At 35.3% G+C, this 26,538-nt stretch overlaps 1 protein-coding gene across 1 annotated transcript; it reads right to left on the reverse strand.

Annotated features, from left to right (window-relative positions):
• Positions 1–5,430: 5,430 nt before the first annotated feature.
• LOC129248294 (uncharacterized) lies at positions 5,431–25,296 on the reverse strand. The gene is made up of 5 exons (XM_054887785.1): positions 25,037–25,296; positions 11,563–11,696; positions 11,375–11,497; positions 10,766–11,303; positions 5,431–7,089 (listed from the first exon to the last, which is right to left on the reverse strand). Exons 1-5 carry the CDS (start codon positions 25,113–25,115, stop codon positions 6,887–6,889), a joined length of 1,077 nt encoding a protein of 358 aa, XP_054743760.1. The 5' UTR covers positions 25,116–25,296; the 3' UTR covers positions 5,431–6,886.
• Positions 25,297–26,538: the final 1,242 nt, after the last annotated feature.

The raw sequence follows: 26,538 nt of genomic DNA on the forward strand, positions 1-26,538 counted from the left end.
AAAGCCAAGGAAGGAAGCATATAATTTCAGCAGATGTTCAAATTGCTATACATACATACATACATACAGACATTTAATTGAAATAATAACTGGTGTGTTGAGTTACAATTCGGCGCCACAAAAAGTAAGTTCTTCGCCCCAGGAGCCGCACGGAGAATAAAGACGGTTGCAGTCACGGTTGGGTTGCAATGCACGTGCACGTCCTCAACACGTAATTTTTTTGTTACTCTGTTAGACCTATCATCCACTCACGATCAGTGAACTTATGGGTGCGAGTTTAGTAGTTCTTGAGTAGATAAACGAGCATTTTTTTTGTAGAATTTTAAGTGTAGTGGAAGTTATCCCTCTTCAGTTGAGTAGCCTAAATAGTGTTGGGTATCAAACACTTTGACACTAAGCGCAAATTGAGTGGCTGCAAGTATTTACCAGTTACAAAGTTTGAACTATAATTTATTTCGGATCCTAGAGTGGGATCAAAGAAAATAGGCGGCATACAGTCTGTGTCAGAAAAGAGGAACCGCGATTATTCATGCAGTATAAAAGATATATGTGACCTGGTCTACGAAAAGGTACCTTACGTGCGAAAACAAGTTTTCGAGAAAACAGCGGATAAAGTTTAAACTTCTAAAAACCGTTGTAACTTTTTTAAATATTAATATTTTTCAAGCCGGTTTGGCTTATTTTCTTCAGCATAGATCACAGTATCAATATCTGATATCGGATTCGTAATCAGCATCGCCAAAAACCCCCGTGTATTGAATCTTAAGAGGATCCGTTAAATTTAAAAAAACATGTCCGACATATTGGAACCGCCATTTTGATTTTAAATAATCTCACTTCATATTCATATTCAGCGACCTCGCAAACCCCCGAATAACAGTTTTTAAATATTTTAATTAACTTTTGATGTTGAAACAATGCCACAATTCGTGACAAAAATTTTCCTTAAAAACCACCATTTATAAAGTTATGAATACATTTTTTGTAACAAATTTTTTGAAAACAAACTTCAGTATCTTATTCATTACACCTCAGACTGTCCAGGAATGGTTCAGTTTTTAATTTGCACAAATTATTGTCTTCGTTATTCTAATTTGTATCATGACAAAAAAATCAGTCTTTTTCGTATTTGTACTTTTCTTTTTTTTACTTTTAACAAACTTTTAAACAAATTATGACTTTCTGGTTTTCACCATTTTAAAGAGCCTTTCACAAACTATTCGAATCAACAAAAAAGTGAAAAATGATTTTTTTACACGTAAGGAACCTTTTCATAGACCAGGTCACATATACATATTTAAAAATTTTGTACATGAAAGTATGTACAAAACTATGAGTCGCAATTACACAATAAGCCGTGTAGTCTTCATCATTGTCGAGTATAGCCTGACATCTTCTCGGCATGCTTTGAACCAGCTTTTCTGCGTAGTTCGTCGACAAAGAGGACTAGATTTTGCGAAATTGACGCACGAGTTGCTTTAAATAATGGACTGGCTTTCCGGCAAGATCTGTTTTCATAGTTCCCCACACATTTTCAATGGGTTTGACGTCTGGGGACTGGGAAGGCCAGTCCATTACTGTGACGCCATTTTCTTGTTTCCAGGCCTTACAGAGTCGTCTTTGGTGTTTTGGGTAATTATCCTCTTGCAAAACTCAATCATTGTTTCTTCCTGGATACATTTTTTTCACCGACTTCAAAAGTCCTCGATTGTAAATTTCGACCATATTTTCGGCGCTCAAATTTTGGGTGATGAGTTCCAAAAATCCGAAACCGCGCTCGGAGAAGCAACCCCGAACATTCACTTTCACCGGGTGTTTAACAGAGCGCTGTACAATTTTAGTATAGCTCGTGGACCAAGCTTGCTTAAGTGCAACCCAAGTCCAGAAAGTTGCTTCATCCGAGATAACAACCTTACTCCAATCGCATTCCATGTTGTCGGTAGCCCAAGCCTTGCGTTTCTCAATGTGTTTTTTTGAGAGCAGTGGTTTTGATGATGTGGGTAGGACACGTTCGCCTCTTTCAGTCCTCGCTCGATGGTGTTGATACTCACTTCTATTCCCTTTTTAGCAAGAACTGATCGTGCTTGTCGTAGCAAAGAAAGGTCTGGCTTATAAAGTTAGACGATCAGCTTATCCTGCTTTTTTGTTGTCACTCGCTTTAAGCCGCGCTCAGAAAAGTAATAAACATTTTTTTACACTTTATACCGCTGACTCCACATCACAACAAACTTTTTTGATTTTTTAATCACTTTTGCAACCACGGCGTCAGAAAATTTCGTCCCTTTCGAATGCGCGCATAAAAATACTGCGTCGAAATGCTTCGCGTACCTCTTACTCATTTTGGTACGGGAAAATTTCGAACTACACTAACCTGAGTTAGTACTGGGGTCGTAGCCCTTGAGTGGGACTATTACGCAGCAAAAAGTTACAAGAAAAAAACTGTTTTTTTTTCTTCTGACGCAGTCTGTAGGTCAATCAAGATGGTTCGACTAATAAAAAGCAGTGGTTCTAAAAGTGGTGTATCACTAATACTAATTGGGTTTGGGCTGATTATTTACAAAAGTTCATTGCATAATGAACCCCCTATAAACCCAGTTTAAGACTTTGTACAAAATTCACAAACACGAATTACAAAAAATTTTCATAAAAATGTAATTTTTTTATCAGAATCTTTAGGATATGTTCGCAAGTCTTTCATCATCATCATCTTTTCGCACTACAGCTCTTTATGAGCTTTGGTCTGCTGCATGTGGGAACTCCAAACGTCGCAGCCGGCAACTTTTCCCCTATTATTTATTTCAAGAAGTCAAGAAAATATAATTTCAGATTGACTACTGAAACTGAAGAATAATGAAAATTATGTGTAGAATTCAATTACAAACTAACCTCTAACTAACTAAAAGGTAGAGTTCAATGGTACAGAAAAATCTTTCTTGGAAACTGAGAAATTTAACAAATTAGAATTAGAGATCTCATAAAAATCACGAAGAGCACGTACAATAGGAGCATTTCGAGCATAATTTGTAACGAATTTATTTAACACGTTCCGTCCCGCGTAGCCCGTACTTGGGTTACGGGCATGCTTCCGTGGGGCCCACGTAACCCATATATGGGATAAGCTTTTCTTGTTCAAATTAAATAAAATTTTCAGATGCATTCTGAAAACAAATTTAATGGAACAAGTTCTGAAGCACTAGTGTTACATTATTGGTATGCGGGAATCTCTACCTTTTGTACACGTTCGAAAAAAATTTATGGTACGGCCTACAAATGAAGGCGGTGTATTCCAACCTGGAGCGAACGTATACAGTAAACAGCAATTTCAGGCTAATGTGACTATTAAATGAAAAACGACTGTCAAAAATTACACCTAAATCTGTAGATTCTTTAACATCTTTAATATTTTTTAGATTTGCTATAAGAAGTATGAAGACTACCGGAAATATTTTCAAGTCGTCAGTATATAACAGAAAATTAGCAAATGAGGAGCAGTCTCTAATGTCGTTAGTTAAATAACACAAGGAGTAACGGACCTAAAACTCTTCCCTGAAGCAGCCCAGAGTAGGCAATGAATCTGTCAGATTTCCATAAATTGTGACCACACAACGCCTTCCGCATAACTAGGATTTCAACCATTGCAGAAAAACAGAGTGAAATCCAATTAAAGGTAATTTTATAATAAAATGTTTTGATAGACTCTATCGAAAACTTTGGAAAAATCCGTGTAAATGTAGTCGACTTCCTGCCCTGCTGCGAAGCCTCTAATGCAATATTCATTAAAAATGCGATTTTGGGCACTGCGGACGGTTCAGTGACGAATCCATGCTGATTGCACGAAATTAGGCTTTTAGTGGCAAAGAACAACATTCAATCATTGTTAGTTTTCAGTCATCAATGAAAATTCCAGAAGTTAACAAAAACCACAGAACATCCAGTTGTTGGTATCCTCGACAGAACCAGTTTCTTGGCATCTTGGCACCTTTGAATTGTCGACTCATTCGGACGATTATTTCCAACAAAAAAGTAACGAATTTCGCCATATGTTGTTCTTAAAGATCGAACATTTTCATAAAAATTTTCAGTAATTTTAACGCGTTGTTCTATCGTGTAAAATTGTTCATCTGTCTAATGTCAAAGTGACATAAAAAAGGTACTACTGACAACTACGTATCACCTTGAAATACCCTTTGCAAATGCAATGAATTTTGATTGCTGTGTATACATATGCTCATATTTACAGGGTGAACGATATGAAGTGTTACCAACTTCACACTGATCGTATTTGTAAAACAGCTCATGACATCAACGTCAAAATTGTTCTAATGACAGTTCAATATATTGTTTATAAACCATCAAAAGCATTTGCGTCTCAGTTTTGTTGATTTTTTTTTCTGTGAATTCAAACGTAATAGGGTGATTTCGTTATATTTGGCTGGAAAATCACAACCAGCCATTGTACGTGAGCTCAGTCACCTCAAAGTGAATAACATGTTTGTGTATCGCACTATAAAAAGTTACAATGATACTGGTAGCATTGCAAAACGCTATGGAGGTGGACCAAAAAAAACCGCAACAACGCCAGAAATGCATAGTTCGGAAAGTGAAGGCTCGACTTGAACGAAATCCACGTCGAAGTGGAAGAAAAATTACCAAAGAACCGAAAATATCGCAAGACAGCATTCGACGCATATTGAAAAATGAGCTCAAGGTCAAAGCTTACAAGTTCCAAAAAGCACACGATCTTTCACCCCAGCAAAAAAAAGTTCGGTGCGAAAGAGCAAAGGAGTTGTTGCGCCTGCACGAACGTGGCGAATTTCCTAACATTGTGTTTTCTGATGAAAAAAATTTCCCAATTCAGCAGTTCATAAACACTCAAAACGATCGTGTTTACTTGACCAACCGCTCATACGAGAATTTGAACCTCCGTATGGCCACTCGAAGCAATTTCCCAATCGCAAGTAATGGTTTGGGCCGCAGTGACCGCTGATGGACGCTCTCCAATCGTTTTTATCGAGCCTGGTGTCAAAGTGAATGCGACTTATTATCGGGAAAATGTTTTAGAAGCTGCTTTAGAGCCGTGGATACGCAAACATTTCGGTCGTCAATAAAAACTAATTTCACACAAAAAAGGTATAGTGTTTTGAACAGGTAACACTTCATATCGTTCACTCTGTACATATTTATGTACATATGTACACTAAATGGAACGAAAAAGTTGTATGCGTTCCCTTCGACAGTCCGTTTCACGTTACCGAAACGACCCGGATTTACTATATTCCGGCCAAGTACTGTCTCTCCAGCAGCCCTCTCCGTACATGTATGACGAATGTTTTTGCTGCTACAACAACAACAAAAAGTTGCATGTTAAAAACAATTACTTTTATAAATAGAAATTTTCTTGGCTTCAATATGCAGTAAGTGCGCAAAATATTTGAATTGAATTTGTTGTTTATTTTTCAGTAAAAATGTAAGTTCGTTATTATATATTATATTCATAATTCGTAATTAAAAGAAGGTTTATAAAAAATATTTCAACAGAAAAACACGTGTTTTGAGCACTTTGGTACATACACATATTATCTAATATCAGCAGCATAAATCAATACAATAATATAATTAACTGTATGCCACGTATGAACATCTACATTTACATACATATATATTTATTTAGTGTTTGTTTTTTTTAATTTCATAATTGTTTCGCTACATACTATGTATGTATGTATGTATATATGCACGTGTGTGTATATTAACTTTTTCAATATGATATAAACATATGATTAAAATATTAAGCCTTCATAATTCGTTATTTCATTTAAAAATGTGGTGCATTATATTTATGTATATATATATATATATTTATATATATACATATATGTATATATTTCGTACATCTATTGTTACGCAGTGATAAAATGTTCAAAAACGTTTACATAAATTACAATTACTACATTTTATCGACATAATAGCTCGTGCCTGAATGCAAATATGGTTCGCTCGTCTTTTATGTGTTGCCGAAATTCACAATAAATAACAAAACAAAAAACAAAAAAACGAAAACAAGTCCAAAACAAAATAAAAACAACAAAACAGAAGATAATAACTTTAAATTGGCATTGCGCGCCAATTCGCTTTACATAAATTTATAATTATAAATAATCATTAAAAGTAAAAATTTCAATTGGTATAAAATATGAGACAACAAAATGTTTAACAATCAATAATTTAATTCAATTTATCTCACAATAGCCTTTGCAATCATATTTATTTATAATAAGAGAGAAGTTTTCAACTTTTTGCGCAAATAAAATTACTTTCATTACCGAATACATTTGAAAATAATTCCATTCGCCTTAGGTTTAGTTGCGCTAATTTTTGCGTTTGTTACAAACGACATTTTCGTTTAACGAATAGTTTTTTGTTTTTATTTTTTTTTTTTGGTTTTTTTTTTTTGGTTATAACGAAGAACATTTCTTTGAGTCAGCAATCAATCCAATATACGTTGTACAAATTAGAGGAGGCCTAGGTGGCGTAGGTAGTTAAAAAAGAACCGTATCTCTAAGCTTATAGCATTCTCCGTGCGGTGCTCGCAGCAATTATATGTAGAACATTCGTATAGTACCGTAAATACCCTAAACTAAGTTTATTTATATATTATATATATTATATATATATATATAAGTATGTGTCTATGTATAAACAGCAAATATGTTAATTCGTTATGTATGTATATATGTATATAAATACCTACGAGCGTAAAATTAAAATACGCAGTCTGTAATTCTATCAGCTAATCCCAAAAATGTTCACTTTTAATCAAAATTGTTTCGTTATATATTTTGTTTTTTTGTTTTTTTTTTTTTTGTTTTGTTTTGCACATTTTCCTTTAATTGGTTATTCCATCGTCCTTATTATTGTGTCCATTTTCAATGGTTTTAACATTATTGGCAAGATGTGATTGTGATTGACTCTGCTGTAGCGGCTGATTTTGTTGCTTAAGTTTTTGCTTTTGCTCCAAAAGTGACTTGTACGTGTAGAGCGACTGCAGTGGCACATGTAACAGCTCAATGATTTGTGTAAAATGAACCTCTGTAAAAGAGAGCAAACAATTAGTAAGGTGTTTGGTTTTGTTTTTGCATTTTCTTAAAGTATAATATCTTAAAAATATTGTGTAAAAATTTGACGTGAATCCAACAAATACTTTTCGAGTTATTCCACAATTAACAAAGGGCGCTCGGGCGCTCCAGAGCCGATAGCAAAACTTTAAATGCGTTTCTCTACAAACTATGTTTTTTGAACTGGTGATCACTGTAACTTAAAAACCGCTTGATAGGTTTCAATAAAAGTTGTATTGTGTTTGAAAAACATAAAAATTTCGTGCCTGATCCAAACATTTTTTTTTTCAAATTTTCGATTTTTTTTTAACAATTATTGTCGGTTTTTTCTCGAAAATCTCAAAAATATTTCCTGAGGCCGCCATGTTGTTAATTTTGAAAAAAAGAAAAAGCTTCGATCAGGTACAAGATTATCTATTAATAAAACTAATTTCTCTTGTCCGGACTTGTGATGATCACTTCTGGAGAAACGGGCTCCACACAAACAACCATAACTTTTACAATTATTAATTTTTTTTTTTAATTTTGCTAAAGTCAAGTCGAAAAATGATGTATTAATGCTGTTTTTATTTTTGTAAAATAAACCAAATTGACTAGCAAATAAAATGATTGAGAATCATCATTTTTTCGGGCCTCTGACCCCTTAAATAATAAAAAATAAGTATCGGGTGTTTTTTAAGAGCTTGAGAACTTATCATTTTCATACAAAACAGAAATGATTCAATAATAAAAGGTTTGCTCAGTAAGCAGCTTTCTCGTTTCCTCTTGACAAATCGGCTCCCTTAGCAAGATAGAGGGTTGCTAACTCTAGAAATTTAGAGTAAAAGTGGAAGTAAAGTAAAATATGTAGGAAAAACATTTCGCTTTCAGAAGGACTTGCTTAGTACGTTCAGGACCAATATGGACCTCGATATGGAGTACATCCGGACATACCGCTTGAATCAGGATATTATAGATGGAGCAATGAGCGTACAAGATGGACATTTTGACAATCTGAGCCCGATGCCTTTAAATTATAGGTTGCAAAAGTACTCACTAGATTGTTTTAAAAATATATAACTTACTAACAAGAGTTAATTTTGTAGTTTGTAATTACTTACAGCCTAAGAACGGCATATGGTTTTTTATGAATAGCTTTTTCATGGCAGAAATACACTGCGACCTTTTGTAAGGGAGTGCCAGAATTCTGATGTCACAAGTGAGCAAACCTTTAATAATTGAATCATGGGATTAAACGTTTTATGATGACTTGTTAAATCGTATTGAATAGAAATGTCAACGCAGTTTGCCATTCTCAACTGATTGCAGATCAAAATACTATGCAAACTTTAGGCAATTACAATTTATAATTTAGGTTGACCGTGTAAACAACATAAACACTACCGGAAAAAGTTTCTGAGGCAGTGGAGGTACTTTTCCAATAGGGGTTTTTTGACAGATCACGCGTGACTACTGTCAAACTAAATACATAATTTATTTCAGTATTCATTGACATTTGTATTACGAAAATCGACGCTCTGTGAAAAGTGTTCATCGCGCACTCACACCAACTTGGTGCACAGCGATAAGGCCCATTTTCGGCTTAAGGGGTAACACCACTGTAGAAATTTCAAAAAATTGATTTTTTTTTTATAAGCTTAAAAAATTCTTTGAACCTTTTAAAATACAGAACAAAAAGTTTTATACGTTACCGAAGTTTATTTCATAAATATTTTAAGCTTTTAACCAAGCGTTAGTGACTGCTACCTAACGATTTCTCCAAATTTCCAAACTTTAAACGCGTTTTTCTCAAAACACGTTTTCTGAAATTGGCACGCAGCATAACTCAAACAATTTTAAATATTTTAATCAGGTTTTTCACTACGTCTGTATAATAACCTTCTTAAGAGAAGAGCGTAGGGGATTTTCGATAGATTAATTTAAACGATTGTTATAATTATTTAAGTGCCGTTTTTTTAGTCCAAAATAGAGTTTTTTTCTTCAAATGCTTGCTAATTCCACAAAAATAAATATTTTTTAAATCACGTGTTTCTCTAGCTTTTCTTATCTAGATTAAGAAAAAATAAATTTCCTTGTTCCAGATTAAAATTTGCACCCTCTGTGCTGCGTGCCGCGGAGCTCCTTCAAGAGAAACCACATTACAAAAATGTCTCCAATACCGCCATTTTGTAAAATTTTTCGATCAAACTTTGTAGTTTTGTATTTTAGTATATAAGTAATAACTTCTCAAATCAGAGTGATTGTTTTCCCTTTCTTTCTATACAAAAAAATTCTTTTAAAATCGTGTTTATTTTACGTGTGTAGAGTGGTGTTACCCCTTAATGGCTACGGCACTAAGCACAATTGCCGCATTTGGGCTGAAGAGCACTAGAAGCCATTCAAGAACAGCCATTACATTCATTGAAAAAAAACCTTTTGTTAATTAAAAATTAATTCAAGTAATTCCAGAAGAGTAGACTCGACTGTTGGGGTATTGTTGCATTGCGTGAAGAGAGATGATTTAACTGCGTTGCGGTAGTCAAGTCGACCACTGTTTTTGGGCTCTCTTCATTGGAGAACGTACGCTCGTTTCTCCAGTCGCAAAGGTGCCTTGTCAGATACTCGTATAATGTTTGAGGTTCATTCTGAAGCAGGGCCTTTTTGAGGTGGTTACCCCGATGGCCAGTAGAAACCTTTATTTAAGAAACATATTGACATGCTTTTTCCCTTCTATCATCTGGTCTTCGTTGTCGAGTTAAAGCTTCGACGACATAAGATGATAGTCTGTGGCTGCACGTAGAACCGCCTTCTAGCAGGCCTGCGTGCAACTAAATTAGATATTGAAGTAAAATATTCAGCCACTTCGTTTTCGCGACTAAATTCAAGACTTAACGCAGCTCTAATCAGATTCGAACTTGACCTAAAGTTTAACTTTTCTGAGAAGTTAAACTTTCTTTCTTTTTGTGGTGTTCTCGAAATGCAACCATTGATTCAGAGTATTTATTTTCTTCTCAAGTCGGAACTTTATAACAATTGAAGTTAAAACACCGGCGAACAAGGCTTAACAACTTTCGACGATTAAAAATGCATGCATCCCTTATCAAGTCCAAAATCGGGTGCTCACTTTAATTTGTGTTGCACACCAAATATTGCAAGAGGCGTACTTCTTTTAGAACTTTATACAGACTTTCCTTCTAAGTGCCACACAATTTCGGTATTATGTGCTCGAGGACAGTATTGAATAATATATATATTTCCCATGGTGAAAAGATTCCAAAGGTGAGCTCTTTAACAGACCGTTATTCGGCTCTGAGCGAATTTAACAGAATCAGCTGATGGGCTGACGTCACTTGAGGTGTATTCACAAAAAACTAAGATTTGTATGTGAATACAAAAAAAATCAACCAATGACACTTCGTTACCGTCTGAACAACGACTGATTCGACGAGTGTGTGAAATTATGTGTGAAGTTATCGTGCAGATTTCGGCTGGCAATAAGATACGAAAACAAACCCACACAACCTTCACTAATGTTGCTTCGTTACTATCTGAGCAACGACTGATTGGATGAGTGTTTGAATATATGTGAAGTGATCGGGCAGAATTCGGCTGCGGTGGATGCCAAAGTTTACCTAACAATTTTCTTTTTCACAAAAATATTCCCAACTTACCATTTTCTGGCGTTATGTAGCCATGCCTGATTAGAAAATCGATAACCACAGGGCAGCTTGTTGTCTTAAAATCAGGTGTAAATACACGTTCCACACACTCTTTGGCTGGCAACAACTCGAAAGCTTGCACTTCACCATCAGCATTTTGTGGCACAAAATCCAATGGAAGCTCTAAGTCAAATACATACTCTGTATTCGGAAATAGACCTTGATCACTTTCGAAAAAGAACGATACACAACCGGCTGAAACGAGATTTTTGACGAGATCACTTGGAATGGATGCCTCTTCGGCTGCCTCTTTAATTGCAGTCTCTTTGATGCCATAGCCCACCGACAAACCACCACCAACCATATTATCCCACTTGCCGGGCCATGTTTCTTTGGTGTTGGAACGTTGTTGTAGCCAAATACAAAGACCTTGCGTTGGATGTTGTACATAGCCATTAATATCGACACCATATTTACGTACGCCAAACAATGGTGTGGCCGAACGATCCATTTTTAATAGACTTCGATATTCCGATTTAACTTCATAATACTGAAAATAATTTCAAATTAAAAAGGAAAAAAAAATAATAATAATAATAAATTACAAAAGATAATAGTTACCTCATCACGCCAACCTTGGAGTGCGGAAAAAATGCCCTTAGAACGTAAATCACGTAATACTATATCGACTTGCTTTGTGCGTTCAGCATAGTCACGGAATGCAGGATTTAATTCAACTATACCCTGTTCAAAATACACAACGAATTTTGTTAAATGAAAATATTTGCTTTTAAACCAGACTCCCTTACCTGTTTGGTGAATTCACAATTGCGTATGCAGAATATTTCGGGATAGCGTTGAAGCTGCTTGATGACATCCGCCTTTATAAGACCAACTTGTTCACCTTCAACCAGAAACGGACGTATGGCGCCTTTTTGAAAACCTGTGGAGAAAATAAAGATAAATTATTTAAATATTTAAATTTAAGTAAAATTATAATTTTTGAGTGTTTTCTATCTTAGTAGGAATATTTATAAAATTAGTTCGATAAATTGAAGTTAAAAAATTCAAATTTCTGGCTTTAATTACATTCGGGTGCATCACTCCCCATACAAAAAAAAACAAAGAAACAAAAAAATACAAATCGGTACTTTTTTTTCACTGCAAAAAAAAAATCGGAAAAATATTAAGATGTGAAAGGATGTAACTCCAAAAATCTCATAATTTCGTTTCCATTGATAAAATAAATTTAAATATTTTTATGCAGACATTTAAAAATGATACTATTCTATCATCTGAGGTGATTTTTAGAAAAAAATATTTAAATTTGAAATCTGAAACTCTAGAAATATTTTTAAAACTAATTTTATTTAACCTACTAACGGGTGATTTTTTAGCTATTATCTTTTTAAACAGTTGGTTTAAACACACACGTTTCGAGTTTTGTTTCACTGTCAACCCTCTTCAGTTTGGTCTATAATTTAACCCTGAATCGTCTGACAAACGAACAACGCTTGCAAATCATTGAATTTTATTATAAAAATGCGTGTTCTGTTAAAAAAGTTTATCGCGCACTTCTTCCATTTTATGGTCAGTTTAATCGACCCACTAAAGCGGCTATTCGAGCTATTGTTACTAAATTTAGAACCAAATTTACATTATTGGAAATCAAACCACCAACACGCCTACGTAGAGTGCGAACTGAAGAAAATATCGCAGCTGTATCGGCCAGTGTTAATGATGGCCATCAATTATCGATTCGTCGCCGTTCGCAGCAATTGGGCCTCTGTGCGGTTTATGGGCTGGAGGTATCATTGGACCGTACTTCTTCAAAGATGCTGCGAATCGTAACGTAACTGGGAATGGTGAGCGCTACCGTTAATTGATATCCAACTTTTTTTTGCCCAAAATGCAAGAGCTTGACTTGCATGACATGAGGTTTCAGCAAGACGGTGCCACATGCCACACAGCACGCGTAACAACGGACTTGTTGAGAGACGAATTCGGTGAACATTTTATTTCACGTTCGGGACCTGTCAATTGGCCACCCAGATCGTGCGATATAACGCATTTAGATAATTTTTTTTGTGGGGCTATGTTAAAGCTCATGTCTATTCAGACAAGTCTGCTTCAATTAACACATTGGAAGACAACATTAAAGCATTTATATGTGAGATACCGGCCGAAAAATTGGAAAAAGTATGCCAAAATTGGACTAAGCGGATAGACCATTTGAAGCGCAGTCGCGGTCAACATTTGCGTGAAATAATCTTCAAACACTAAATTATATAGACTGTTCTATCGATTAAAAAAAAAATTCATGAACTTTTCTGAATTTTACGTGTGTTTTTTTGAAAAACTTTCCTAGAGCTCTTAAAAAATCACCCTTTATTTAGAGCTCTCAATTTTGTTCACACATTTTCGAACGGCCCGGGCGTATGAGCAACACCTGTTCGATGCTCATTGTGCTATGTTCCCACAGCTCGTACGAGTAATTCGCTCTCTCATTAGTAATTTAGTTCTCAATTATGGCGAATTCGACGCCATAGAAAATTGTGAGAACGAATACCCTCATTTGTAAGTACAGGGTTCGGCACTCGAAGTGTAACCAATTAAAAAGACTATAAATTTAGTTTGGAAATGTTTGTCTGCCCACGGCTTCAAAGCAACCTCCAGAATACTTTCCCGATATTTCGCATTTTGACGCCAGGCTCGACGAAAACGATCGGAGAGCGCCCATCTACGGTTACAGCGACCCAAACCATTACCTGTAGCCGGTGCTGCCTCCTGGTGGCCAATCGATGACTCAAATTCTCGTATGAACGGTCGGTCAAATAAACCCTATCGTTTAGGGAGTTTATGAAATGCTCAATTTGAAAAATTTTCTCGTTAAAAAACACAATGTTCGGAAATTGGCCGTTTTCGGCCTAGCAAAGCAGGTCCTTCGCTCTCTCAAGTCTGACTTGTCGCTGCTTTGGTGTGAGATCATGCACCTTTTGGATCTTGTAGGGCTTGACTTTGAGATGATTTTTCAGTAGGCGGCGGATGCTACGGTCAGATATTTTCAGTTATTCGCCATTTAGCACTTCGTCGGAAATTTCGCTAAGTCGCTTCTTCATATTTTGAACCATTTCACACGACGTTGCAGTCTTTCGATGTCCACCTCCATGACGTTTCGCGATGCTACCAGTATCAATGTTAGGAAATTCGCCACGTTCGTGCAGGCGCAACAACTCCTTTGCTCTTTCGCACCGAACTTTTTTTTGCTGGGGTGAAAGATCGTGTGCTTTTTGGAACTTGTAAGCTTTGACCTTGAGCTCATTTTTCAATATGCGTCGAATGCTGTCTTGCGATATTTTCGGTTCTTTGGTAATTTTTCTTCCACTTCGACGTGGATTTCGTTCAAGTCGAGCCTTCACTTTCCGAACTATGCATTTCTGGCGTTGTTGCGGTTTTTTTTGGTCCACCTCCATAGCGTTTCGCGATGCTACCATATCCTTGTAACGAGTAATGGTGCGATAAATAAAAACTTTATTTACTTTAAGGTGCTCGAGCTCACGAACAATCACCGGTTGTGATTTTCCAGCCAAATATAATGCAATCACACTATTACGTTTGAAATCCATTACTGATTTTCTTTTTTCGCGTTCACTCTGGGCAAATGCTTCCTTAAAGCGCGCGGACTGGACTGGACTGTCATTTAGCCAACTAACCGCCAGCTGATGCCTGTGCAACAGCTTCCAGAAACGAAAACCGGAAAATACGCAAATTTTTATTAAACTTTAGGTACAAATAATTATCGGGTACCTCCTATAGCTGGAAACGCATTAACACCATAACTGTCCGCCTAAGGAAGCTTCTATTGCATTGCACGGCGTACAAAGCGAATGCCATTAAATATTTGAATTTAAAACATTTTCAGCAAGTCGGCTATTTCATTAAAAAAAAAATGTTTTTTATAACCAGTAATGGAGCATAAGAAGAGAATTTCAATTTAACTCAAATTCAATGAGTTTCTAAGAACTTTTTTCAATCCGATCCACCGCCGAAATATGCCAACTACCAGAAATATAGCGTTTTTCAATAGGTGCGCTTCAACTTTTTTCCGATAGGGAGGGCGAACGACGCAATATTTTTAATTTTTCGCTTGTCATTTGTAAACTTCATTAGTATACATTTCATCATGGAACGCTACACACTTGAGCAACGATTGTAAATCGTGCAAATTTTTTATGAAAATAATCGTTCTGTTGCTGCTACTTTAAGAGCAGATTTTCCAAAAAATCATCTTCAGTGATGAAGCTTACTTTTGGCTCAATGGCTTTGTCAACAAGCAAAATATGCGTTACTGGGCAGAAAGCAATCCACACATGATTCATGAGGCACCGTTGCATCCCGAAAAAATCACTGTTTGGTGCGGTTTACATGCCGGCGGCGTAATTGGCCCATATTTTTTCGTTGACGAAAACGATCGCCACGTTACTGTGAATGGAAATCGATACCGCGACATAATAAACGATTATTTTTGGCCGCAATTGAATGGTATGGACTTAGACGACATGTGGTTTCAACAGGACGGGGCCACAAGCCACACAGCACACGCTACAATTGATTTGTTGAAGAGTAAGTTCGATGAGCGCATAATTTCCAGGAATGGACCGGTCGAATGGCCGCCGCGCTCGTGTGATTTGACGCCTCTAGACTATTTTCTTTGGGGTTATGTGAAGTCATTGGTCTACAGTAAAAAGCCGGCGACGATTTGTGAGCTCAGAGCCAATATTGAACGCGAAATTGCTGGAATTTCGGCCGATTTATGCAAAAGAGTGGTCGAAAATTGGGTTCAACGATTGGACTTCGTAAAACGTGCACGCGGTGGTCATGCAAAAGAAATCGAATTTCATACTTAAATGTATATGTTCAAACTCGATAATAAAAAAAAATTAGTTAAAAAAGTCAAACCGTATGTGTTTTATTAATATAAAAAAAAAGTTGAAGCCCTCTTACTGAAAAACGCTTTACATATGACTATTATTGAGCCAGACGGTATACCAAAAGACCTTAAGAGACTTTCATCAAGAGACCATAACCTTCTTCACAACTTTCGTCACATTAATGCCGTAATCGTTATTTGAAGTCATTGGTCTAATTCTTTCCTCACTACTAAGTGCCTTTTTATCTATATAAAATTGTATATATACCTAATAGGATTATGAATAAGTTCGTGCGGTTTTTTTTCGAAATTTGAAACTTTATTGACGTAAAATGGTTACAAATTTAATATTCAAAGTATTGTCCATCGCTTACTACTACTTTTTCCCATCTTTCTGGCAATTCTCGGATTCCCTTTGTGAAAAATTCGGTCGGTTTTGCCGCAATCCACGAATCGATCCATTTTTTGACTTCATCGTAATTACGGAAGTGCTGGTCAGCCAGGCCATGTTGCATCGATCGGAAGAGATAGTAATCGGATGGCGCAAGGTCTGGACTATACGGCGGGTCGGGTAGGACATCCCATTTGAGCGTTTCTAAGTATGTTTTGACCACTTGTGCAACATGTGGCCGAGCATTGTCATGTTGCAAAATAACTTTGTCGTGTCTATCGGCGTATTGCGGCCGTTTTTCTCGCAGTGCTCGGCTCAAACGCATCAATTGTCGTCGGTAGACATCCCCCGTAATCGTTTCATTCGGTTTCAGTAGCTCATAATACACAACACCCAGCTGGTCCCACCAGATACACAGCATAACCTTCAGGCCATGAATATTCTGCGCCGACGTCGATGTTGAAGCATGGCCAGGGTATCCATACGTTGCCCGACGTTTTGGATTGTCGTAATGGACCCACTTTTCATCGCCAGTCACAATTCGATGCAAAAAACCCTTTCTTTTGTGCCGTTGAAGCAGTTGTTCGCATGCCATAAAACGGCGTTCAACGTCTCTTGGCTTCAATTCATACGGCACCCAATGGCCTACCTTTCGGAAATGGTTGATTGATCAACTCCCAAAGTTTTTGCAACCTCTTCTTGCGTTTGAGCCGGATCTTGATCGAGCAATTCCTCCAATTCGGTATCCATGAACTTTGGCGGCGCACCCTCGCGTTCTTCGTCTTCCAAGCCAAAATCACCACTTTTAAAGCGTGCAAACCACTTCTGGCACGTTCGCTCAGCTAGAGCATGCTCACCATAAACTTCCACCAAGATACGATGACTTTCGGCTGCTTTTTTCTTCATATTAAAATAATGAAGAAGAATTCCCCGCAAAAACACATTATTTGGCACGAAATTCGACATTTTCAAGTGTGGTAAAAATATTGTTGTTTACGCTTCAAATAAAAAACTTATACTGACGTTTGTGCCTTACGACAGTAGCTCTCCAATGAATGTTTGGAAATGTGGATCGATGTAATAATAATCAAGTTACGCCATCTGTTGTAAAACCGCACGAACTTATTCATAGTCCTATTACATACATACGTATCTGCTTTAATGTTCATTGCTTAATTAAATTCTTGTTCCAAGTGCTGTTAAACCACACAAATTGCTTCAAAAGTTTATTATATTTTTACAGCAACAACAGTAACTGAAAAAAAATATTATATTTAAGACATTCATTCTCAATGTTTTTAATGGCAATAAGAATAGCAAAACGAAAAAGGAAATAAGAAATATATTTATTTCCACTTGTCAATATTGGACTTTGTGTGTAACAATAATAAATAATGAACACTTCGAACGAACGCGTATCAGACATTAAAAAGCAAATTTGACAAAAGCCCAATAAGCCACTGCTATCAGGAAAGGAATATACTCTTCAGCCACAAGTTAAGTTAAATACATACATAGCACAAAGCTATAAAACGCGGCAATTAAAAATAAGCAAGCATTTTATAATAATTAGACAATCTTGAGGAATTAATAAGAAATTCTCAAAATCTTTTTTTCAGCCACAGCGAGAAAGCAATTGTGAAAGCACACACACGAAATATGCACATACACCCACATATAACACCTTGTATTTTGGGCTAATTTTCTTGAAAACCGTCGGATACACGTTAGAGATGGGCGAGGAAGCAAATATTCAATCCCGATCCCGCTCAACTCGTTTAAAATTTGTAAGGACCGAAAGCCTTTTTGGCGCAATTTTTTTGAGGTCGTAACTCGCCTCTCCGACATTTTTAACACATGTTAACGTATGACTAGGAATGTCACTCTTGCGAACTCGGTCATTTTAGAATTTATAATATTAAAATGGAGACAGAAAAAAACTCTTTTATAGCAAAAAAAAAAACATTGACTAACTTTTTAGCAAATATGAATTTGGTTGAACGTGTTTGTTTGGTTTGATATAAAAAGCAATACATGCGCACGTGAGTCGCTTGAAAAGTTACAGCCCGATCCGTCTATTTCTTTGCGTTTGGTATTCATTTGAATTGAGGAAGCCGAGTGACAACGCTCCAGCTCACGCCTTAGCAGTTGTGATTTCAAAATTTATGGAAATACGGTTCGAATTCATTCCACGTCCCTCTATTCTACCGACTTGATGCCCTCGAATGCCTCGAACTACTCAATTGTTCCTCAATTTGAAGAAATGGCTGGCGAGAAAAAGATTTTATTCAAACGAGGAGGGGATTGCAGAAACGAATGGCTATTTGTCAGAATTGGGCAAATCCTATTATTCGGAAGGAATCCACCAACTAAAACAATGCTCGGAATAAAATGATACTGTGTCGAAAAGAAAAAAGTGTTTCTCCAAACAATTAAGTAGTTTTTATTTTTGCACGGACTTTTCAAACGAGCCTCGTATAAAAACGACCCTCTGCAGTAAAATGTTATATGGACCTAATTGATTTTTTATTTTAACGAACAAAAACAATTTTAATTATTGTCTTTTGTTTTGCTACTAATGGATTTAAAACCCATTCATTTATTACGAGGGTTGCTACTTCTATTTTTGTCATGTTTCCATTCGAAAGTTTGACCCTGACAAGGATGAGAGATTACCCGCTTTGCTATGTAGCTATGGTGAAAAAGAAAATCGTGTGGCGAACTTTGGCTGCCACGTCTCTTGGGATTTCGGCAGCCGAAATCTATGTAGCTATGGTGAAAAAGAAAATCGTGTGGCGAACTTTGGCTGCCACGTCTCTTGGGATTTCGGCAGCCGAAATCTGCACGATAATTTCATACACTTGTCCAATCAGTCGTTGTTCAAATGGCAACGAAGTCTCATTGGTTGATTTATTTCGTACTTACCAACACAATCTCAGTTTTTTTGTGAACACACCCCAAGTGACGCCAGCCTATCAGCTGATTCTGTCACATTTGCTCAGGGCCGAATAACGGTATGTTAAAGAGCTCGCCTTTGAAATCTTTTTGCCATGCATTCAGAATGTTTCAATGTGTGAGCCATATTAACAGTGTTTACAGTGGTTGTCAAAATACAGCTGGGCAAGAAAATTTAATTAAACCGTGAACATTTTCCTGCGGTTATTTTTTACAAATTTTGACAAAACAAGAATGCATCGATGAACTAAAACCATTATCGCTGAAATTTTGATGAAAAATTGCCGAATTTTTACAAATTTTATATATGTAGGTATATATTTTTTTATATATGTATGTATATTATCTGGCGGCCGCCGTAGCCGAATGGGTTGGTGCGTGATTACCATTCGGAATTCACAGAGAGGTCGTTGGTTCGAATCTCGGTGAAAGCAAAATTAATAAAAACATTTTTCTAATAGCGGTCGCCCCTCGGCAGGCAATGGCAAACCTCCGAGTGTATATCTGCCATGAAAAAGCTCCTCATAAAAATATCTGAATATCTGCCGTTCGGAGTCGGCTTGAAACTGTAGAGGTCCCTCCATTTGTGGAACAACATCAAGACGCACACCACAAATAGGAGGAGGAGCTCGGCCAAACACCCAACAGAAGTGTACGCGCCAATTATTTATTTATTTTATATTATCCGAAACTTTACTTTCTATGGTTTTTGTTGTAGTATGAATTATATTTTTATAAAACAATAATCGTTTGAAATTTTATGAAAATTTTCCGAATTTTCTTAAATTTTATACAAAGTTCGAAACTTTACCTTCTATGGTTTTTGTTGTAGTATGAATTATATTGTTATACAACAATAATTGTTTGAAATTTTAATCCAAAATTTGGCGAATTCTTACAAATTTTGTACAAAGTTTGAAACTTTACCTAATATGGATTTTTTGTAGTATGAATTATATTTTTATAAAAAGTAAATGTAAACTCTCCGAATTTTCTTAAATTTTATACAAAGGTCGAAACTTTGCTTTAATGGTTTTTGTTGTAATATAAACTATATTTTTCTAAAAAAATAATTGTTTGATTTTGATGAAAGTTTGCTGAATTCTTATAAATTTTGTACAAAGTTTGCAACTTTTTTTATATGGTTTTTGTTGTAGTATAAACTATAATTTTATGAAAAAAAATTGAAATTAAAAATTAATAAATAGTCAAAACTTTGTTTGTTTGTACACTTCCTTTTGACATTGACTATACATGCGTATGTATGTATGTATCAGACGAATTATCGATAGCTGTTAAAGAAAATTTAAACATACGCAGCCGATCCCGAACTTTTTCAAATATGTAAAAAGGATTTTGCGGTTCCCATCTCTAATTAATTGCCATTAGCACTCTCCCCAACTATTTATACCGCGCACAATCAAGATCTTCTCGATACATGTGTAGATATATTTGTATTCGTGTATGTTTACTGTTTTGATTCTTAATGCGCGTGGCCACTTTCGACATAGACCTCACAATGTCAAATTCATTCAAGGTGACTTAGGAAATTATAATTGTTGATGGCGCCTACTAAACTTAATAGCGTTAACTGATTTACCTTCATTCTGGCTACTTCATCCTATTCAAACCTTTTTGGCTCTCTTAAATGAATATGTATATGCGCCTAATTTCAGATGTATAAGTGTATGTTTTGTGTACATAATATTTGTTTGCCAAATGCAAATACCAACAATCAACATTACTTGGCAGAAAAATAATGCATGCATGTATTTCCAATGTCTATGTGTGTATGTATGTATAGACCTAAATCTGTGTAAAATTATGCCAAGTATGCCAGTCGGACGCCATGGAAAGTTATGACTCACAATTGTGATTAGAGTGAAGTACCCTGACAAATGCCTTGGTTTGAGATTTGATGTTTATTTACTCTATGCATAAATGTGTAGATGTTCGACAGTTTTTTTTTTTTTTTGGTTCTATTCTGTATAGTTATATTACCTAACGAAAAAAAGCAACATTTTCAAAAACAAAAAAACAGCTTAGATCGCGGCTTATTTGCAGTAATTTCGTTACCACCAAATCTTACGCCATGTTTGCTTTTTTTCGGCGCCATAACCCCGATTTCTGCGACCATATACGCTGAAGCTTTTGCATATGACGCTTGAGTTGCGTCCTTCGTTTTACCTCTGTATTATATGTACGTGCCATGCGGTTAGAATTGAACGAATATTCTTACATTGCGCGTTGCGTAGTTCACACTCTTCGAATTCTATCCCTACCCATGAAGCACGATGGTTATTGATTAGCTTAAAATCATTGCAGAACAGGAGAATACTCTCATCTTAGTCTTTCATTTTCGATTAGATCCGTGGTGCTGTAGAGTGTTCGGTGTTTCTTGCGCAGATTTTCTTTAATATTCCGGCCAGAGCTCTTCTTAGTTTGGAGTTTTTCTATGTTGGTCTCACAAAATCTCTTTATGCTCGAAATGCTGCTATTACTAGAGCCTTAATTGAGTTGAATAAAATATTTAAATTTTTTGAAATAGATTTTTCATGTTCAAAAGATCGCCTATTGAAATTTTTAAATATTTATTATAAATAGTTTCTTTGTTATTCCTTTTTTTATTGCCTATAAGAATCTACTTATATTATATTCACTGGCTTATTAAATAAAAAAATTAACTTAGAAATTTTTTTTTTTGTGTTTATTTAAAATTGTTCTCTCGTTTTGTTGAAAAGGGTTATCAGTACCAAAATAAATAGCTTTGAAATTGAATTTTGAATGCAAATAAAAATTGAATGCCTGAGATATTCTTTTGTATTAGAGTGTTACGGTAAATGTGATATTGATAATGTCCTTCCCTCACAGGCTTATAAAATATTTACTTGCTTAAAGTTATAATTTATATAAGTTTCTTAAAGAAAATTTAAATTTTTTATTTGCACTTTTTTTCGGGAGCATATTTTGAAAAATTCTCAGAAATTTAGTTGCTGGCTAATTGATTTCCCCACAAGGAGATTGTGGCCATTCCTGAATATTTAATTAATTTTTTTTTATTATGATACTATTCAAGCAAATTAGTTATTTATGTATGTAAGTGCATACATATAATATAATATATTTTATTTAGTTTAGTTCGTTTTACAAAGTACTGGTAATATTTTTCATGTAAAAGACTTGAAGTGTGCTTTATATGGAACAAAATTCTCAACATGGTATGTAATTATTTCAAAAAAACCAAAAAATTCTACAAAAAAAAAGCATTATAAAAACTTTAATTAATTATAAAGCACGGTCCTCGCATATTTCCAAATTTTTCCACTTTCCCTGTTTCTAAAAAAAAACAAAATTTCCTCCAATTCCATTCCTCAACCCCAAAAACTTATCCTTTCCATCCTTGTGACCAGGGCCGTAGAGAGCATATCCGGGCCCCGGGGGAAAATTGCAAAAGCGGGCCCTTTCCAATTGCGTGTAATTCATATAAATACGTATAATCTCGAGTCCGGGCCCCTCTGAGAACTTCGGGCCCGAGGTAAAAAGTCCCCGACCCCCACCTCTCTCGTCGGGCCTGCTTGTGACTGCTAAAACAAGCAAAAAACAAAGAAAAACACACAGTTACATATTGCATCAGTGGCGCCAGCAAGGGGAAGCGGGCGACCGCGGTAACGGACACACAAACTTTAGCCAAGTCCTCAACCATCTGTGCGATCCTTCTGCCAGAAAAATGTTAAACACAGATGGCGTCCAAGCAGTAAAAAGGTGTTGTTCCTAAGCAACGACAGGTGGGCATTCCCATTACTTAGGACTGGTAGCGGCAGACTAATCACCTACCCTGTCAGAAACCAAAAGAGATTAACGAAACCAACGCAAGACTGAGTCTTTTTCGACGCCCTCTGCTCCCGGGGAGTGTGAACAAGGCGAAAAAAAATTGAACACCCACAATATCTCTAAAGATTTTGATTAAAAAGTTGAAAATTTTGATAACAATTTTTTGAAATTATTTAAATTTCTGTGAATTTCGCACAAAATTTGTAACTTTGATTTATACGGTTTTTGTTGTACCATGGACTAATTTATATAAAAAAAAATACGAAAAAAATGTAGCTTAAAAAATATTTTTATTGAATATTGTAAAAAGATAAATTCACTTAATTAAATAGGCACAAGTCTATGTACATATGTACATACATATATATACATATATATATGTACTATATGTATATGAGGTCTACACACGTTCATTCTTGTACTCTACATACCATATATGTACTTATGTACCTGCCTACCGCTGCATAAACAGTTTTCGTTAATTTATGTGCTCATGCACAAAGTACCAAAATAAAAACAAAAATATTAGCATCTTGCTTTGCACTTCATTCGTTGATAAACACGAAAGATGTGAGCAAAATATATGCGTATAATTAAGAAAGTCGTAATCGTCTACTTATCAGTGATGCGTTTAAAAATTTATATATTTACATACATACCCATGTACAAACAATCGAAGATCATATACATACATAACTAAACAAATGTGTTAGTGACGAATGTGAAAAGGGCAGACAGGCACGCGAACGTCTCGCAGATAATTACATTCGGACTTACATTTACTTTTATTTACTTTCATATGTGTGTATGTCGCTTATTGATAAAAGCGTTACGTTTGTGATTGATTCAATTTTTTAGAAAAGACACCGCACTTTGATATGAATACATAAATCGATTTTTGATTAACTTTTGCATTTGAAGTCCAATTAAGAATTTTCTTGGACAGGAAATCAGAGTTTTTGCGTTCAAAATTTTTGTTGTAATAACGTTTTGCCTTAAACTGAATGTTTATCAAACTCATTTGACACATGCAGCCCAATGTACTTATAACTTAGGTGACGTTGGGTCAACGCCTACAATTTCCGGATGTATTCGAGCCAGCCGGAGTGTATTGTACCAGCCGGAATAGAATTAGAATAGGTCAAACCTTATATTTGCATCAAGATCGCCGTCATAGAGGGCAATACGGCAATGAGACACCTCTAAAGACATTTTTGTGTGTGCATTAAAATTAATAAAAAGGCACAACTGTTTTTCTAATGAAATTTCAACTCTTAAAAAAAGTCTATTATATTAAAAACAATTAAATCAAATAAATTAGTTATTATTTGAGAGAGGAAATCGAAGAAAACACTTCACTAGTGTTTGGGGCATTTGCACAATGAACGTTACATCCACGATAACGGAGTGACGTGGTTTTTTATGCGGAAAATTTAGTTTGCAAAAATGCTTTTGTACTTGTGTGAGAAATTCTGAATGAAAAATCTATTAGTATTTAGCTTAATGTAACGTTATATGTGTGTACGAATGGTGTTGTTCTTGTCGACCACACCCATGTTTAAAAACAAAGAACACTCATAAACTTGTAGACAGGTAGGGACCGTATTTTATAAAAAAAAATATGCGTAAGCAGTTACTTCGTAAAAAGTGTGAGGTATGGGTTTCGCAACTTCAGAGGTGTGCAACTAAACATTTCCGTTGTAATAAGCAAAAACCAATAAGCAAACATATGGCTGTTTTTATATGGGTGGTGGTTGTAAATATCTGTGCCTATACAAGTACGAATATTGTGTAGAAATTACAGTAAGGACTTAAATGTGCACAAAGGCATACTATCTAATTCAGAAAGTATTTTTCTCTGCAACACAATTAACTATATTTATTTTTATGCCAATGATGTATTGTCCTAGTACCTCACTGACTTCTTATGTGTGTGCATGTATATTTTCGGCTTTTTTCTTGACTTGTGCGCTGCTATACACACCCGAAGGACATTCTGATCAGAAATACACATACATACAAAACTTTTCCAATTTGTACACAAATCGATGAAAGGACGTTTTATATTTAGCCATTGCCAACTTTTTAGTTGATTATACCTTCATGTAGCTTATAATATATGAAAAAATAACAGCTTTCGACCTTTAAAACAGCAAATAAAAATTGTATGACATACCTGTCAGGTAAAAGTTATTAAACTTCTGCGCCAAGTGGTAAAGACGAGACAGTTTTACATTTACATCCGTCGAAGCCATCACCAAAAAACCCAGCTTCTCCACTATGTCACTCGCGGTACTTTTGCAATGCTTTTATGTAATTTTTGAGTTTCCTGAAATCTTTTTCAAATCACCCAGAAGTCAATCTCTATTTATTCAAACCTAATTTCATCATCAATTATGAAGAGAACAACCAGCACATCAAAAAACAACTGACTGTTGGGGAAGAGAATACGGGTTGCCGAGCACGGTTGTGAACTGTCAGTTCACGTTTTAGCACAATTGTAGACTTCTACTTTTCTATAAAGCTATGTATGCAGTTTTCAAGAAATGCTTAAGGTAGGTTTTGCGCAGTTTTGTGTGCGTTACATAATTTTGAGGTTTTTCCTCATTTTAAGTAAAAAGCGAACAACATTTTCACAATATTTTTATTTATAATTTCTACTATAAGAAGTTTTACTTCCTAAAACAGCGGTGGCAATTTAATCGGTTCGTAATTTAATCGGTAGTTGACACGTTGCATTCTATTATTCTTGTGTAGTTGACAAAATAACAATTTGCTGTTTGACAATTGGTATTTAATGGTTAGGCGAAACTAAAGCAAATGAGTAATTTTTGTAGTCAAAATTCTGTGGGATTGAATAGAAACTTGCATTATTAGTTGAATTTTATATTACTAATTGATATATTCAGTTAATGTGACTTGTTCCGCAGCGTTTTTTTTTTTTTTTGCTTAACATCATGCCGGAATGCACAAAATTTGGCAATTTTCTATTTTTACCGTAGGGCGAATCGTCTAAAAAAAAAAAACAAAAAAAAAATGTATAACTTATCACGGAAATTTTTATTGGTGGCGGTTTTTTATTATATAATTTTAAATATAAAAATAAGTAGAATTTAAATTTAATCCCAGTTGAACCACTAACCGCAACGGTCTGACTCTGACGAAGCTTTTAAGTGTTTAATACAATATATTAAATTTTGAAGCAACACTAATTTAATAAAAATCTAATAAATATAATTTTAAATATAAAAATAAGTAGAATTTAAATTTAATCCCAGTTGAACCACTAACCGCAACGGTCTGACTCTGACGAAGCTTTTAAGTGTTTAATACAATATATTAAATTTTGAAGCAACACTAATTTAATAAAAATCTAATAAATATAATTTTAAATATAAAAATAAGTAGAATTTAAATTTAATCCCAGTTGAACCACTAACCGCAACGGTCTGACTCTGACGAAGCTTTTAAGCGTTTAATACAATATATTAAATTTTGAAGCAACACTAATTTAATAAAAATCTAATAAATATAATTTTAAATATAAAAATAAGTAGAATTTAAATTTAATCCCAGTTGAACCACTAACCGCAACGGTCTGACTCTGACGAAGCTTTTAAGCGTTTAATACAATATATTAAATTTTGAAGCAACACTAATTTAATAAAAATCTAATAA

The sequence above is a fragment of the Anastrepha obliqua genome, chromosome 5, assembly GCF_027943255.1.
Source record: "Anastrepha obliqua isolate idAnaObli1 chromosome 5, idAnaObli1_1.0, whole genome shotgun sequence".
NCBI classification, from domain to species: Eukaryota; Metazoa; Arthropoda; class Insecta; order Diptera; family Tephritidae; genus Anastrepha; species Anastrepha obliqua.